Source organism: Choloepus didactylus, chromosome 16 (assembly GCF_015220235.1).
Source record: "Choloepus didactylus isolate mChoDid1 chromosome 16, mChoDid1.pri, whole genome shotgun sequence".
Classification (NCBI taxonomy): domain Eukaryota; kingdom Metazoa; phylum Chordata; class Mammalia; order Pilosa; family Megalonychidae; genus Choloepus; species Choloepus didactylus.
The window spans coordinates 53,304,359-53,321,593 of NC_051322.1; the positions used below are offsets into that span (position 1 = coordinate 53,304,359).

Consider the following 17,235-nt stretch of genomic DNA (forward strand, 5'->3'; position numbering starts at 1 on the left):
ATATGCCAAACCAGAAGGTGTTAAACCCTTATTCCAGAGAGCATGTTAATTCTAAATAGCACAGAACTCTGGAAATTAGTGAATAATAAACAAAGCATTTCTTCTTTGGTTGGTAGTGCCTGTCCCTGTTCATTAACTCTCTATTTCTGGGCAATCAAGGGGAATTCTGGGGGCACCTCTGGGTATTCCCACTGCAGAGCAGGGTGGTGAGACAGGTTGAAACACGCTGCCTGCACACCCCAAAGGGAAACCCAGAACCCGTTCCCTTTTTGCATCCTCAACACCTCACTTGCCCTCTGTCTTCTGATCTGTATATCAAATATGATACAGATAATCTATGTGTTCACACACACACACACACCCCACTCTCCAGTGGTATTCATGTGTAAGTGATTTAGACTTCAGTACTGGAAAGACAATTGATTTCGGCCTTACTTTTTATCTAGTTTATTTTTTCAAAGTCATATTATGGAATAACATTTTTTTTCACTGATTTCCTTTAAAATTGGAGGCTTTGCTCCTCCTCAGAAAGCAATATAGTCTATCAGTTTTTCACCACAACCTTTTTGTGTTTTGATAGATAAAAAATGACAGCATAGAACTGGAGAAGAGCTGTCCAGCATATGAAGAGCTTCCCAGTAACTTCCTCAGTGGCCACTCATTTCATAAGCCCTGGCAGCCCATCTCCCACCCTCCACCACCCACCCAGCACAAAAGGATATCCCCTTACATACAAGCCACATGCCCAAGGGTCTCTCGTGCCCACCCTCTCTGTGGCATTTTGCATGTAGACCAATGTTCCAGAGAGAAGGTAATTCTGAATAGCACAGGGACCCTGGAGATTAGTCAATACTAAATAAAGCATTTTTCTTGACACTCTCTTTCTTGGCTTCTGTGCCACCAAATTATTCTGATTCTCCTCTTCTTTCTCTGATGCTAATTCTATGCCTCTTTTATTGGTTTCAAATTCTCTTTTCTTCTAAATATAGCTCTCTCTTCTCTTTCTATATTCCTCCTGGCCCTCAAGTCCTTTTTACCTCGTGGAAATTTATTCTAATACCTCTCTCTCTGACCTATCTCCTAAGCTTCAGACCTGTTTTGTAAACTGCCTGCTGTACATCTCCACCTGGATTCACACACACACACACACACACACTGACTTGTGAATCAACATCCCATTAACTAGTCATATAACTGTCCAGGAGTCAGTTCCTTCTAGAGCTTTCTCAACTGTAAAACAAAGAAACTTAACCAAATAGCTCTATAACAGGGTGAGTTTGTCAAATATTGAACTCATCTTCTTCTCCCATAAATAAACTCTTTTCCTTGTCTTCCCATCTGCTTCACTCCTCCCAATCATCACTAGGCTCAAAACCTCAAAGATCGTGTGCTCGGCTGCAATCGGAAAATCAAACTTGCACCCAGTCCTGCCTCCAGCTCAGAGTTCTTGGCACCTTACCCTACCTCATTTATTTCTCAACCTGCATTTTCAGTTCCTTTCTCCTACCATGATACTCCATACTTACATTGAGGTGGTGGCCCACTCACTGTTTCACTGTTTCCCAAATACCCAGCTCCAGTTTCATGCCTCTGTGATTGTTCTTATTTTTAGCTCTACCTCAAACACCTCTTTTCAGCACAGTTTCCTCCATCCTTCCAAGGCCTTTCTCAAAAGTGACCCCAAAGTAAGCCTTTTCTGATCCCAACCAACCAAAATGAAACCCTGGACCCTCGTTACCAGTGGTTTTCAACCTTGGCCGTGCATTTGACCCACCCGGAAAGCTTTTCAAAAATCCCATACCCCAGGCTGTACCCCAGATCAATTAAATCAAAATCTCTGGGGAGGAACTCTGGCACTGGTGTTGTAAAGCTCCTCAGGTGATTCCAATATGTAGCCTAGATCAATAACCACTGCTTATATCATTTATCATTTTCTTCCTTGTAGCTGTAATTATGTTGTATTTGTCTTATTCCCACTGCTAAATTCGAAACTCCTTGAGGGCACAGACCATCACACCGCATCTGGTTATTCCCTGCAGTTCTTAGTGAATCAGAGATGCAATAAATAGTGTTGAATTGAATTTGGAAACTTGAAATTAAGCATAAACTTCAATTTGGGATCTTGCATATAATTTTAGAAGAAGAATCATATTAGTGGAGGAGTAATCTGAATTTAAAAAAAAAAAGCAGGTTTCTGTTTGTCATTACCAAAATTATTCTAAGATGACTTTGAAATCAGAATAGCTCCCATTAAAGACAGATGACCTGCAAATATATGTATGGCTGATGTTGTACTTAATTGGCTTCTACGTTTTCATTTCTGAACTGTTCACAAATAAAATTAACATTCTATAATTCTTTGGAAACCAACTACAAAATGTGGCTGTGTATATGTGCTCATTTCTAATTGAAATAACTGAAAGCAGCCAATGACAAGCCTAATGATCTGCATTCCCTGGTTCTGATACAAAGGTATGACAAACAAAAACTGCAATGTGAACTTAGCACAGAGCATCTGACCTCCTTTCAGGAGCTGCAGAAAATGAAATGAAAAATGAGACAAGGAAGACTTGCCAGCTTTTCACATGGATGCAGTTGCTAAGGAAACTGCCTTCTTAGTTTCAACCTATTTGGTTTAGCCTGTCTTACACATTCTTCTGAGTTTTTGAAAATAAGGATATCAAAGCGCGAAAAGATGGCATAGAATAGAATTCAGGGTTGTGCTGGTCCAAACACAGCCTTGCGCTATTTCTCCCTACTTCAACTCTGTTCTCTCCCAGTCATCTAGAATATTTGCCACCTGGTAAAACCCTCCTGGAATTAAACTCATAGAATTAGCCAATAGGGTAAACAAAACAATAGGAAGCCCTATTTGACATGCAGCAGTAGCTAAAAAAATCTGCATCTTCACCCCCAACCAGCTCTTTCTTTCCTGCTGGGGAAGTAAGAGGCAACTCTTAACTCAGCAGGAGGAGTGCCTCAGCCCTCTCGTGCCCCACATCTCTGGAGAAAGTGCTCTAAGTTTCTCAGCTCCATGAATGCAACCTGGAGCTCAGAGTTAGCACTGGTGAACCCAAATTATACACATGGGAGAGGGGTATGCAGGGATATTCGAAGTCTCTAGATCAAGGGGGCATAACAGTCTGGACAGGGGAAACCAGGAAAATCAATGGTGAGAAGGCCAAAGTCAACTACTTCTAGAGACTCATAGAGGATGTAGAAACAGCACAGAGGAGCATATGACAAGTAAGGAAGGTAATTCTTGCATCGACAGCCAATTAAATGAGCAAATCTTTCTTCAGCACCTATTGAGGAGGAAAACTACACTAGGGCAGTGATTAATAGTGATGGGTTTTGAAAAGTAATTTGGTGGTAAATATTTCTGTACTTCAAGTTCAAAGATGGTACCAATTTCTTCCTTCATTTTTCATCAAAAAAAAAGTATTGCTTTCATTAAGTATAATCTATATTCCCCTCCAATGTCACTTCAATATAGAATAAATACAAGTTCTCTCTACAATAGATGGGTAGCACTGCTTGACTTGAGGAAAGGACACAGTTGGGAGGAAGGCTTTTCACAGCTAACCTTTAGCAACTTTTGAATTTTGAACTAAATGAATATATGAACTATTTTTAAATAAACCAGTAACATTTTAAAATAAAATGAAAGACTCTACACCTAGGCCAAAATGTCTGAACTGAACTGTCTGGATGCCTTGGGAAAATATGTGTTGATTTTTTCTAAATTGATAGGATTGTCATAGGATCCAGGTAATACATTAGCATCTGGTTACTAATCCTATGAAAGGCAGTTTTAAAAATTGTTCTATACATATACATATATAAATATATATTCATCCACTATTTACATTTAATATATATGTATGTTTGTATGTATATGTATATACACACTACATATACTTTTTCAATGTGGACTCTTACTATATTATGTAACATAGCTTAACAAATTCTATCTACTCAGACTCCCGGGATAGTACCAGTGATCCAGCAATAATGTCCTAAGATGTGAAGATATTTGGGGTTTTCTCAAGCCTTAAGTCAAATTGCATCTCTCCCCAAGGCTTCAACAGAGAGCCGGGTTGTACGAGGTATGCAAATGATGAAACTATGCACTGGCTTGTCCAATCACAGCTACAGAACTCTGATCAAGTTATTCAAGCACTTTCACTTCCTCAGCTGAAAAAACAGGAAGCACAATATAATTATGGTAATTTGAATAGACTAATGACCAGTGGGATTCTCTTGGAAGGAGCTGTAATCCATCCAAACATTGATCATATTTGTTTTGTTCTTAATTTTACAGGTGAATGAAAAGATGCCAATGTGTTCTCTCAGATGCACGTCTCCTGACAGGGGAGCTCTCGGTGGACATTTCAGCCAGAGGCTAGCAGAGCCTGCTAAACCCGGAGATTACCATGTTGGTCACACAGGACCGCGTGAGTGTTTTCAACACTTCTGGAGCCCTGCCCCAGCAAAATCAATAGGTCAAAAGGATTTCCTGTATCTAAAAAGCATGACAGTTAAAATACACAAGAAATCCACTTGAAATACAATATTAAGGACATATTATAATCTGGCTTAAACTCAATGAGCTCTGCACCTCTTTCCCTCCTCAATGCATACCAGGAGTGATATATGAAACAGGTGAGGGATGATCCATAGTGCTTCTCCACTGATGTCAGAGGTTTGCAGCCCTCACTGCACATAAGAACCACACGCAGCAAGCCGGTGAAACAACACCTAAGCCCCGCAGCCGCTCCAGACCAGCTGAATCAAAATCTCTAAGTGTGAGGTTCTGGTACTTCCCAAGTTGAGTAACTTGGTGAACACTTTTCAAAATATGTTTGGTCAAAGATAAAGATATTTCTGAAGGCAAGGACCATCATTAGTTCTTGGGACTGCAGATCTGAGTTGTATGCACGTGTGTGTGTGTTTTATACAATAGCCTATTGCCTCAGTGTTCTTTTTTCTGTTCATTGCTTGTTTTTACAAAATTGCCTCAACTAATAAAAATGTGGGGCAACATGGATAGAGAAAGGCATACATCAAAGAAGTAAAAGATGTAGCTTCCCGCTCAGGAATGCTTTTGTTGCATAGATGCCAACTACTTTGCCTGCCTGAAGAATGCAAATTCCCATATAAAACCTTGGCCAGCCCTTCTAGAGCTGGCTGAAGGATTCTACTCCTTGGGCCATGGAGCACTTTCTGTTCCCCATAGCACCAGTTGGCAAACACTTTGTTCATACAGTGCAGTTTTGCTCTCTCTTGGCCAGGAGCTTTTTGGGCTCTCAAAGCAAAACTTCTCCTCTAAGGCTTCCTCAACTCCAGAACGTACACATATATGCTCTACACACACTCATACACACACACACACACACAAATGCACATATATTGGCAGGGGAAAGATTTCCTCTAGTGTTCCTCTTGAGGTGAATTTAAAGCACTGACTTCATGCAGGGCCAAAACGACCTGTGGACAGCCACTTCCACAGGCAGCATATGTATTCTTTCCACCTAACATGAAATTCGATAGAGCTTCTTTGGTCTCAGGAAAAGAAGATGGGTGGAGAGCTGAGGAATGTCTTCATTTCCTTTCCTATCACTAAGCCCCACGAGCCTGAGCTTTCTCAGCTCCAGGCAGACTCCCATCTCCAACATGAGGCCGAGCTGTTTTGATTTCTCTTCCTTTAGTATCTAACTCAACCTTATAAATGCCAAATACCCTCAAGTGTGCCCTACTTTTCTGGATCTTCTCCTGTTTCAGAGCTCCTGTAGCTCTGTCTTTCTATCCTAGAGAAGAAGAGCACCTACCCTCACCCCTACCCTTTCCAGGAAAAGAACTCTGAGGCTGGTTTGCCTGCTATTTTTAAAAATTATGCAAAAACATTTTTCAGCTTAAGTAATGTTCCAGTTTGCTAATGCTGCCATTATGCAAAATACCAGAAATGGATTGGCCTTTATAAAAGGGATTTATTAAGTTACAAATTTACAGTTCTAAGGCCATAAAAGTTTCCAAACTAAGGCAAGAACAGATGATACCTTCACTGAAGGATGGCCGATGGTGTCCAGAAAATCTCTGTTAGCTGGAAAGACACGTGGCTGGCTTCTGTTGATTCCAGGTTGTGTTCCAGCTCCTCTCTCATCTCCTGTGCATTCTTGGTTCTTTCTCCCAAGATGTTTCTCTCTAAGAGCCTGGGGGTCCTGTCTCAGCATATCTCAGGGCAAACTCTGGGCTTCACCTCGTAGACAAATGTCCTTTTGTCTGCATCTCCAAGCATGTCTAAGTGTCTGCATCAGCAAGCATCTGGACCTGTATGGCTCTTTTTAAAGGACTCCAGTAAACTAATCAAGACCCATGCTGAATGGGTGGGGCCACATCTCCATGGAAATAATTCAACCAGAGTTATTACCTACAGTTGGGTGAGTCACATCTCTATGGAAACAGTCAATCAAAAGATTTCAACCTAATCAACACTAATACGTCTGCCCCAACAAGACTGCATTAAAGAACATGCTTTTTCTGGGGGACATATTTCCAAACCAGCACAAGAAAGGATCATAAAATGTGAATTATTATAACAAAATTATACCATCAAGATTTGTAAAGGAATGGAGTATGTTCTGCATTTGATTGGAAGAAAGAAATGATCCAAAAATCATTTGCTAGGGAAAAAAGTCCCCTTTCTTTGTACCTGCCCTGATTTTGCTTGATCCCTTTTCTTCCCTTCTGATTCAAACCCAAATTATCTCCATTTCTAATAATTTCCCAAGTCTGAGAAACTAATGGAGGTAGAATTAGGTTTGTTTTGAGAAGTCAAGAATATCTCAAATCATTCTGGCTCCATAAGGAAGTATGTTGCAGTGGAATTTCATGGGCTTTGGGTTGGAATCTCGATCTGCCAAATAATAGTCATGCACCCTGAGCAATTCTCTTAACCTCTTTTGGCCTCAGTTTGCTCCTTAGTAAAATGGAAACAATATCTCAGAGAGTTATGATGAGTCTTGAATGAGAGAGCATGACATATTGGTGTTCCCTAAATACTGTCTTTAGAAAATGAAAATTGGTAAGATTGAGGGTTTTAAAGTTCATGTCCTGAACCTTTTGAAATTACTGGTTGTGCAGCCTTGGAGAAGTCCCAGTTTTTTCAAGTATTAAATATGAATTTAAAATTTAGCTTGGGGTATATGACACACTCTAAGTGCTCAATAACCGGTAATTTTAGAAGAGCATTATTTTAAACCAATTTCAGATTTTAGAAGATAATTATAACATTCTTCTATTAACATGTCTCAAGATATTTGCTTTACTGGTTTATGGAAATTTGCTAAAGAACATGGTTACCTCCCCTCACATGCTAAATACTTTTATGTTTAGTTTTCAAGTTCTTTTTTAAAGCCAGTGTTCTGAGCATGTGAATCAAGAATAACTTTACACTGGTCAACAGGACATGGCCACGAAAATGTTTCATTACAGTCACCAAGGATCACAAAACCTTGTGACACTACTCAAGATAATCAGCAGCACCATTATTGATTAGGCCTTTGGTGAGGCGTGTATAAGTAAAAGAGTCAACAAGAAAGAAGCCCCCATGCCAACTAAGAATTTTGGTGGACTAGAGGGAAGCTTGTCCTGTTCTCATAGATGGGAACCTGAGAATTGGACCAAGGAAGGAGGGGATAATGGGAACTGTAGGAAGACTGCTTTCCCATCCAGAGACCAAGACCAGACTCCACAGCTGGTGCAGCCTTCCTGATCATGCAACATCCTGAGACCCCCTCTGACACCATGACTTTCTGTTAGTGGACATACAATAGTGAAAGGATCCACTATTGGTGTCATCCTTTTTGGGTGTCAATGATCCAATTCTGCCTTTATCAGGCATGCCTCATTTAATTGCACTTCACTTTATTGCATTTTGCATATTTTCTGTTTTTTTACAAATTGAAGTTTTGGGGCAACCCTGCACTGAGCAAACTTCTCTCTCTCTCAGCTCCCGTGCATCTTTGCTTGTTCTCCCAAGATGCTTCCCTTTAAGCATCTGGAGGTTCTCTTTTAGCTTCTCCATGGCAAACTCTCTGGGCTTCATCTCTTAGCTTAGCATCTCCAAATGTTTTTCTATCTGCATCCCAAGCATCTCCAATCATCTGGGTCTGTGTCAGCTCTTAACTTCTCCCAGGGGCAAACTCCGGATTACATATCTTAGCTTCTTTCCAAAATGTCTCTTTCAGCTCCTCTGAGCTCCTTCTCTCTGTGAGCTCTCTTAAGGAACTCCGGTGATCTAATTAAGACCCACATAGAATGGGTGGGGTCACAGCTCGATGGAAATGATCTAATCAAAAGGTCTCACCTACAGATGGATGGGTCACATCTCCATGAAAACAACCTAATCAAAAAGTCCCACCCTAATCAAAAGACTAATAAGTCTGCCCCCACAAGACTGCATTAGAGAAGATGGCTTTTGTGGGGGACATAATAGATTCAAATAGCACAGCATTATTTTCCCAACAGCATGTGCTCACTTCATGTCTGTGTCATTCTCACAATATTCAAATGTTTTCATTATTATTATATCTATTATGATGATTTATGATCAGTGATCTTTGATGTCACCATCATAATTGCTTTGGGGCACCACAAATCACACCCATATAAGATGGTGAATTTAATCAATGACTGCTTCATCAACCAGCTGTTCTGCCTTCTCTCTCCCTTTCCTTGGGACTCCCTATTCCCTGAGACACAAAAATATTGAAATTAGGTCAATTAGTAACCCTACAAAGGCCTCTAAATGTTCAAGTAAAACGAAGAGTCGCACATCTCTCACTTTAAATTGAAAGCTAGAAATGATTAACCTTAGTGATGAAGGCATGTTAAAAACCAAGATAGGTCAAAAGCTAGGTCTCTTGTACCAAAAAGTTAGCCAAGTTGTGAATGCAAAGGAAAAGTTCTTGAAGGAAGTGAAAAGTGCTATTCCAGTGAACACACAAATAATAAGAAAGCAAAACAGGTTTATTGCTGATATGGAGAAAGTTTGAGCGGTCTGAAGAGAAGATCAAACCAGCCATATTCCCTTAAGCCAAAGCCTAATCCAACTTTCTTCAATTCTGTGAAGGCTAAGAGAGGTGAGGGAGCTGCAGAAGAAAAGAGTGAAGCTGTCAGAGGCTGGCTGATGAAGTTTAAAGAAAGAAGCCATCTCCATAACATAGAAGTGCAAGATGAAGCAGCAAATCCTGATGTAAGCAACAAGTTATCCAGAAGAACTAGCTGAGATAAATGATGACAGTAGCTACACTAAACAACAGATTTCCAGTGTAAGCAAAACATCCTTCTACTGGAAAAAGATGCCATCTAGGACTTTCATAGCTAGAGAGAAGAAGCCAAATGCCTGCCTTCAAAGCTTCAAAGGACAGGCGGTCTCTCTTGTTAGGGGCTAATGCAGTGGTGACTTTAAGTTGAAACCAATGCTCATTTACCACTCTGAAAATCCTATGGCCCTTAAGATTTATGCCCAATCTATTCTGCCTGTGCTCTAGGAAAGGAACACCACCACCTGGCTGATGGCACATCTGTTTATAACATGATTTACTAAATATTTTAAGTCTACTGTTGAGACCTACTGCTCAGAAAAAAAAAGATGACTCCTTTCAAAATATGACTGTTCATTGACAAAGCACCTGGCCACCCAAGAACTCTGACGGAGACGTACAATTGAGATGAATGTTTTTTTTTCATGCCTCTAACACAACATCCATTCTGCATTCCATGGATCAAGGAAGAATTTCTACTTTCAGGTTTTATTATTTAAGAAATATGTATTGACAAACAAGGGAAAAAAAAAAAAAAAAGATGTAGTGCCCCCTTGAGGAGCCTGTGGAGAATGCAGGGGTATTCGCCTACCCCACCTCCATGGTTGCTAACATGACCACAGACATAGGGGACTGGTGGTTTGATGGGTTGAGCCCTCTACCATAAGTTTTACCCTTGGGAAGACGGTTGCTGCAAAGGAGAGGCTAGGCCTCCCTGTATTTGTGCCTAAGAGTCTCCTCCTGAATGCCTCTTTGTTGCTCAGATGTGGCCCTCTCTCTCTGGCTAAGCCAACTTGAAAGGTGAAATCACTGCCCTCCCCCCTACGTGGGATCAGACACCCAGGGAAGTGAATCTCCCTGGCAACGTGGAATATGACTCCCAGGGAGGAATGTAGACCTGGCACCGTGGGACGGAGAACATCTTCTTGACCATAAGGGGGATGTGAAAGGAAATGAAATAAGCTTCAGTGGCAGAGAGATTCCAAAAGGAGCCGAGAGGTCACTCTGGTGGGCACTCTTATGCACACTTTAGACAACCCTTTTTAGGTTCTAAAGAATTGGGGTAGCTGGTGGTGGATACCTGAAACTATCAAACTACAACCCAGAACCCATGAATCTCGAAGACAGTTGTATAAAAATGTAGCTTATGAGGGGTGACAATGGGATTGGGAAAGCCATAAGGACCAAACACCACTTTGTCTAGTTTATGGATGGATGTGTAGAAAAGTAGGGGAAGGAAACAAACAGACAAAGGTACCCAGTGTTCTTTTTTACTTCAATTGCTCTTTTTCACTCTAATTATTATTCTTGTTATTTTTGTGTGTGTGCTAATGAAGGTGTCAGGGATTGATTTAGGTGATGAATGTACAACTATGTAATGGTACTGTAAACAATCGAAAGTACAATTTGTTTTGTATGACTGCGTGGTATGTGAATATATCTCAATAAAATGATGATAAAAAAAAAAAAAAAAAAAAAAAAAGAAATATGTATCATAAGGCTATAGCTGCCATAGATAATAATTCCTCTGATGGATTTAGGCAAAGTAAATTGAAAACCTTCTGGAAAAGATTCACCATTCTAGATGCCACTAAGAACATTCATGATTCATGGGAGGAGGTCAAAATATCAACCTTTACAGGAGTTTGAAGTTGATTCCAACCTTCATATATGACTTTGAAATGTTCAAGACTTCACCTGAGGAAGTAACTACAGATGTGGAAAACCAGATTTAGAATTGAAGCCTGAAGATGTGCTGAATTGCTGCAATCTCACGATAAACTTGAACTAATGAGGAACTGCTACTTATAGATGAGCAAAGAACATGGTTTCTTAAAATGCAATCTACTCCTGGTGAAGATGCTGTGAACATTGTTGAAATTTAAAAAAAGTAATTAGAACATTACATAAACTTAGCAGTGACAGCATTTGAGAGGACTGACTCCAATTTTTAAAAAAGTTCTGCTGTGCATAAAAGCTATCAAATAGCATTGCATGCCACAGAGAAATCATTCATGAAAGGAAGAGTCAATCAGTGTGGCAAACTTCATCGTTGCCTTATTTTAAGAAATTGCCACAATCACCCCCACTTCCAGCAAACACTTCCTGATTAATCAGCAGTCACCTACATCAAGGCAATACCCTCCACAAGCAAAAAGATTATGACTTGCTGAAGACTTAGCATTTTTTAGCAATCAAGTATTTTTTAATTAAGCTATGTACATTGTTTTTTCAGCATAATGCTATTGCACACTTAATAGACTCAGTATAGCATAAACATAACTTTCATATGCACTGTGAAACCAAAAAACTCGTGTCACTCACTTTATTGCAATATTCACTTTATTGCAGTGATCTGGAACTGAACCTGCAAAATCTCTGAAGTGTGCCTGTACATCGGCTCCATCCATTCCAAGAGCAAGCACACCCAAGGGAGAGGAATATCTTGTTCTGGGTACAGCTAGTGGCAAGTCTTATTCTTTTTCTTTCATTTAATTGTCTGATATTAAGAGTTTAATACACATGGATAAATGAGAAAAAATGTATGCGACATTGTGCCAGTTTGAATGTATTGTGTCCCCCAAACGCCATTATCTTTGATGTAGTCTTCTGGGGGAGATGTTTTGGTGCTGATTAGATTTGCTTGGAATGTGCCCCACCCAGCTGTGGGTGATAACTCTGATGAGATATTCCCAGGGAGGCATGGCCCCACCCATTCAGCGTGGGCCTTGATCAGTGGAACCATATAAATGAGCTGACTCAAAGAGAAGGAACTCAGTGCAGCTGTGAGTGATGTTTGAAGAGAAGCAAGCTTGCTAGAGAGAAATGTCCTGGGAGAAAGCCATTTTGAAACCAGAACTTTGGAGCAGATGCCAGCCACATGCCTTCCCAGCTAACAGAGGTTTTCTGGACACCACTGGCCATCCTCCAGTGAAGGTACCCGATTACTGATGTGTTACCTTGGACACTTTATGGCCTTAAGACTGTAACTGTGCAGCCATCTAAACCCCCTTTTTATAAAAGCCAATCCATCTCTGGTTGTTTTGCATTCCGCAGCATTAGCAGACTAGAACAGACACTATGCAACATCTTGATGCAAGAATGAATTTAATGAATTTAATGTGACTGTAAAGTCACCCTTAATTTCTGCAAAGTAGGAATTTTATGTTATTATTATTTTCAGGTGTGAACTGAGAAATAAAGCACCAAGTCTCTCCCAAGTTCATGAATGAAGGGCACTCAATTCACCCAAACTCCTCTCTGCTACATGCCCTTGGCCACCCATGAAAAATGCACACACACACACACACACACACACACACACACACACTTCCGGTCAGCCATTCCCTATTTTGCCTTTCCTACAAGGCTAATAATCCCAGGTGCCACTAGCTCCTCCATTCTCCCCGCCACCAGCTAGACACCCTGCAGCCACCCCCTCTGTTAGGTGTTTGTTAATGCAGAGGCCACCACTTGTTTATTGCTGTTCCATGGACTTGCACTATGCCTGCATGTAATAGGCATCCATTAGAGAGAAGGAGGGAGGGAGGGAGGAGGTTTTACAGTTTAATATTGATTATTGATTTGCCCCACCTTTAGTCATTATCTTATATCCTTTTCTCGTTTTGTTTTTTTTAATCTTATTTCCATGCTCCCAGGGGGAAAGAATGATTTGAAATTAAGATAAAATGTTTTAAAACTGATCAAAATAAATTTATTTCCAAAAGAAAGATGATGGATATAAAAATAGACCCTATATCATGTATATGTATAAGAACTATAAATGTTAGAATTCTGTTAAAATTCCACCATTAGGAAATTGGTTAAGTTAATATGGTTCCTCTATACAACAGAAAGCTGTGCTCCCTTTAAAAACTGGATTTTAGAAAAATATTTAATTACATGGAGAAATTCTCACAATATATCTTTCAGTGAAATAAAAAAAAGATTGCATAAGAAAATGGATAGTAGATCCCAATTTTGAAATTATATATATTCATAGATAAAAGAATAGAAAAGTATACCCCAGGATATTAACTATGGTTTATTTCTGGGAAGTGAATTGTAAGTTACTTTTATTTTATCTTTATAGTTTTCCACATTTTCCAAAATATTGCATAATTTGCACATATTAAATTTATAATCAGAAAGGAAATTATTACAAGAAAATAAAAGTCACAGTGAATACTGAATGGGAAAGAAATGCTTAAAGAAAATCTCCTCATTTGAGTCAGGAATCCCAGAATGTGTTGGTCAGCATCAAATGCCATAAAAACATGCAGGGTTGTTATGATTTTTGTTTTCCAGATCAAGATTCCCAGAAACCTCCAGTGCTGTGTCAGTGTCTGTGATTACTCTATCCACCAAACCAAGCTCTTATTTTTTTTGCTCATTTTCCAAGCAAAGCTGACCACGATTTCAAGGGAAATTCATATGAGCTTATATTTAAATGCTCCTGAAAACTCTTTAACACCCCCACAGCCAGTTTTGTCATTGTGACTGCTGCTATTGTTTGTTTGCTGGTTTATGGGGGTCATAAAAATGCAGACCCACTCAGACAGAAAATCATAGATAGCCATCTCACTGTTTGGAACTTCAGGAAGACACGCCTCCATGTATATACCATGATAACATCTGCTTCTAATTGAGATGATTTATCATAGTGGCCATCAGGGGGAAAGGGTCAGCAAGCACGTAAATCTAGTATAAAAAATTTCAGCTCTGAGCCTGGAAACGTGAAATCTGGTCTAGTTGCTTACATTAAGTAGCTAAGTGGCTGAGCTGATGTAAATCAATTAATCTCTCAGTAACTCTGTTTCTCCATCTACAAAATGGAATTCATATTAGACACTGGCTGCCAATTTCTATCTCTGGCCACAGGGACGTTGCTCCTTCACGCATTTATTCTTCTGGTAACTACATATTGGGGACCTTCAATGTGCCAGGCATTGATTTTCCAGTTCCTCTATGCCCCCGTCACTCTGTCCCCACAGATGGGCTGCCTAAGCACACGTGGGTCTCCACTTGCCTGTCCCTTAGGTCACCAAGGTGAAAATGGAGGAGGAAGAGGGAATGCAGGAGAAAAGCACTGTGGATATCTGGCACTTGCTAGGTGGGTTAAAACAATGACAGATGACCCTATAAGTTATATAGAACACAGCTGGTTTCTCACATAAAATCACTATATATATAAGCCAGAGCCACATTACCAAGCAGGGTGGTCTAGCCTGGAAATGATTAAAGTCTTTATATTGTTTTGATTTGTTCTGCATCCGTTTATTTTATTTCCCAGTCTTTGCTTTAGCTATGCTACAGGATCTACTCACTGGAGGTTAAAAGCAAAGACTCAGTGAACAAATAGATGACACCTCCACATGCACACTCACAAACACACACATGCACACAAACAGGAGCAAAAAGAAGAAAGATTTTGCTTCATTGCAAAAGTGTTACAAACACTTCTCTGGTCTCACCAGCAGGAGGAGAGAAAGCACTCTACTCAGAGGTTCAGCTGCAAAAGAAAATGCAGACATCCCTGCTTTTCCCTGAGCAGCCAGGCGTCCCCCAAACACTGGTGCATGATTTAATACCTCGAAGGAACCTGGTCTTCAGGTTTTTTTTAAAAAAAATTGCTTTTGGGACCTCTGGATGCTTTGTAAAAGCCCTGGATTTGCCATATGAACTCTGAATCATAGCACTGGAGCCGCCAGAGCCATTCCTTGTAAACAACGGGAAAGTCTGACACCAGCTCAGATGGGAGAGTGAGCCTGGCACAGGGTGGAGGAAGCCACAATCCCAGGACGTGTCTGAAATGAGTAGTGGTGTGGCTTGTTTGAAGTCCATCTCATTTTTCAATTTTTTTTTTGGGGGGGGGGTGATTCCAACCCAAACAGGCAATTCTCTGGCTTTAATTTTAAGCAGTAAGGACTCCTCTCAAATGTTCCCCTGAATAAAGGAAACTGGAATAACAGAGGTGAAACTGCAGCATCCTCACATGTAGTAGACACCAGTCCACATAAGCACAACCTGGTTCACGTGGCCTTGCATGTAGAAAACAAAAACATATCACTGCAGGACAGGGACCACCAAGCACATTATAATATTCCACATTATCATACAAAGAAAAAAGCTTAGCATTCGTAGAGCATCTTTTCCAAAAGTTAAAGTAATGAAGTCTTTGGGCTACAAAGACCTCTAAACCAAGACAGTCACTGGGAGTTGTGTTGCCAGGAGTGATGATGGTCTGCCTGCTTTCATAAATGAGTGTCCCGCTTGAAGGGTGACGTCCCAGCCATAAAGAAAACGTGAGTCCTTTTCTCCTGCAAACTCAAGGCCTCCTAATGCACAGGAGGGCTGAATCCCTGATCTTAGTTGGCTTCACTGCATGACACACTATTATTCACTCACCATTAGCACCAAATGCAATGAGTGTCCACCAGGTGCAAACCACCAGCGGTCAGAGTGGCAACTATAAAGAGATGTAACAGTACTTGAGACGTGAGGCACATGTGCAAAGATAAATACCGGTAAGTACTGAGTCAACGTATCAACCCCGAGAAACAAGCAAATGAGAAACTTAGAAAATGGAGATAAAAAGCTAAATAATTTCTCCAAGATAACATAGCAAGATTACAGGCTGTGATGGTTTGAAGGTGTATGTACCTCAGAAAAGATCATGTTCTTTTTATCCATTCCTGTGGGTGGAGACCTATTGTATGTGGGACCTTTTCATCAGGTCTCTTCAATTGAGATGTGACCCACCTCATTCAAGGTGGGTCTTCAACCTCATACTGGAGTCCTTTATAAGAGGATAAAACAAAAAAAAGGGGGGGGGCGGGGTGCAGAGAAGATAAGCGAGCCAGAGAAGTTGAGAGACAAGGACACACACAGAAGCTCAGAGAGGAAGCCACTGAAGCCAGAAGCTGGAAGCAAAGAAACCCAGGAGTGAAGGGAGAGACCAGTAGATGCCGCCATGTGCCTGGCCATGTGACAGAGCTGCTGAGGATTCCAGTAGCCAGTCTTCGGGGAGAAAGTATCATCTGGTTGATGCCTTAATCTGGACATTTTCACAGCCCCAGACTTGTAAACTTGTAAGTTAATAAATCCCCATTGTAGAAGTCAACCCAGTTCTGTATGTTTCATTTAATCAGTTTAAGCAAACCAAAACACAGGCACTACGTATATTCTTGCTGTGGTAATGTCTATATTTATTGAGTCCATCCTATGCCAGGAACTGTGCCAAGCCTTTTATATGGATTATCTTTATCCGGTCCTCATAAGACCCTGACAAAATAGTTTTTCTCATTATCCCAATATGACAGATGAGGAATAGAAATTTAGTGAGGTTAAAAACTATTTAAGCCATTCAGCCACCAAATGGTAAAACTGGGTTCTCACCCTAGTCTCTACAGGTTGTGCTCTTAGATCTCAAACTCTGTTGAACCTGTGGTGTCATGCATTATATCAGATTTCCTTTTTGCATCCTTTAAATGTGACTCTGAATTGTGAACGGCTACACAAAAACACAAGATACATGGCAGTTATAATTGCTGGTTTTATAGACTAAGTTAAGCATCTAGAGCAAACGAAAATGCCATTTGGTATCCAGAGTCCCATACAAATTTTTTTCTAAAAAATTAACCCCCAGGTTGTGATTTTGTACCATAAAGTAACAACTAGCATTCCAGGAATCACTCATGCACTAATTATTCAGGGGTTTCACTGATTGCTCTAGGACACATGGATCACAAACTGCTTTTCATATCCAATTCCATATTAAGGATAGTACTTTTCATGATTCTAAGAGGAAAATAGGTATCATAATATCTTTATAATGACATCAGTTTGTAATAGCACACAGAGATAGCCAAAGATTCAAAAGTCTGAATGCTGACACTAAAAAGAAGTC

The 17,235-nt window shown here is 40.3% G+C and overlaps 1 protein-coding gene across 2 annotated transcripts in view; it reads left to right on the forward strand.

Annotated features, from left to right (window-relative positions):
• Positions 1 to 13,693, forward strand: part of AQP4 (aquaporin 4) — a 76,830-nt gene extending 63,137 nt beyond the window's left edge. Inside the window, exons 6-7 of one of the 2 annotated variants that reach the window (XM_037805591.1) lie at positions 4,325 to 4,457; positions 13,635 to 13,693. In XM_037805591.1, coding sequence (XP_037661519.1) covers positions 4,325 to 4,457; positions 13,635 to 13,678 — 177 coding nt within the window. In that variant the 3' untranslated portion in view covers positions 13,679 to 13,693. Of the gene's footprint in view, positions 1 to 4,324; positions 4,458 to 11,678; positions 11,708 to 13,634 lie in introns of those variants that run through there. The other variant, XM_037805592.1, reaches the window with a different exon arrangement.
• The last annotated feature ends 3,542 nt before the right edge of the window (positions 13,694 to 17,235 follow it).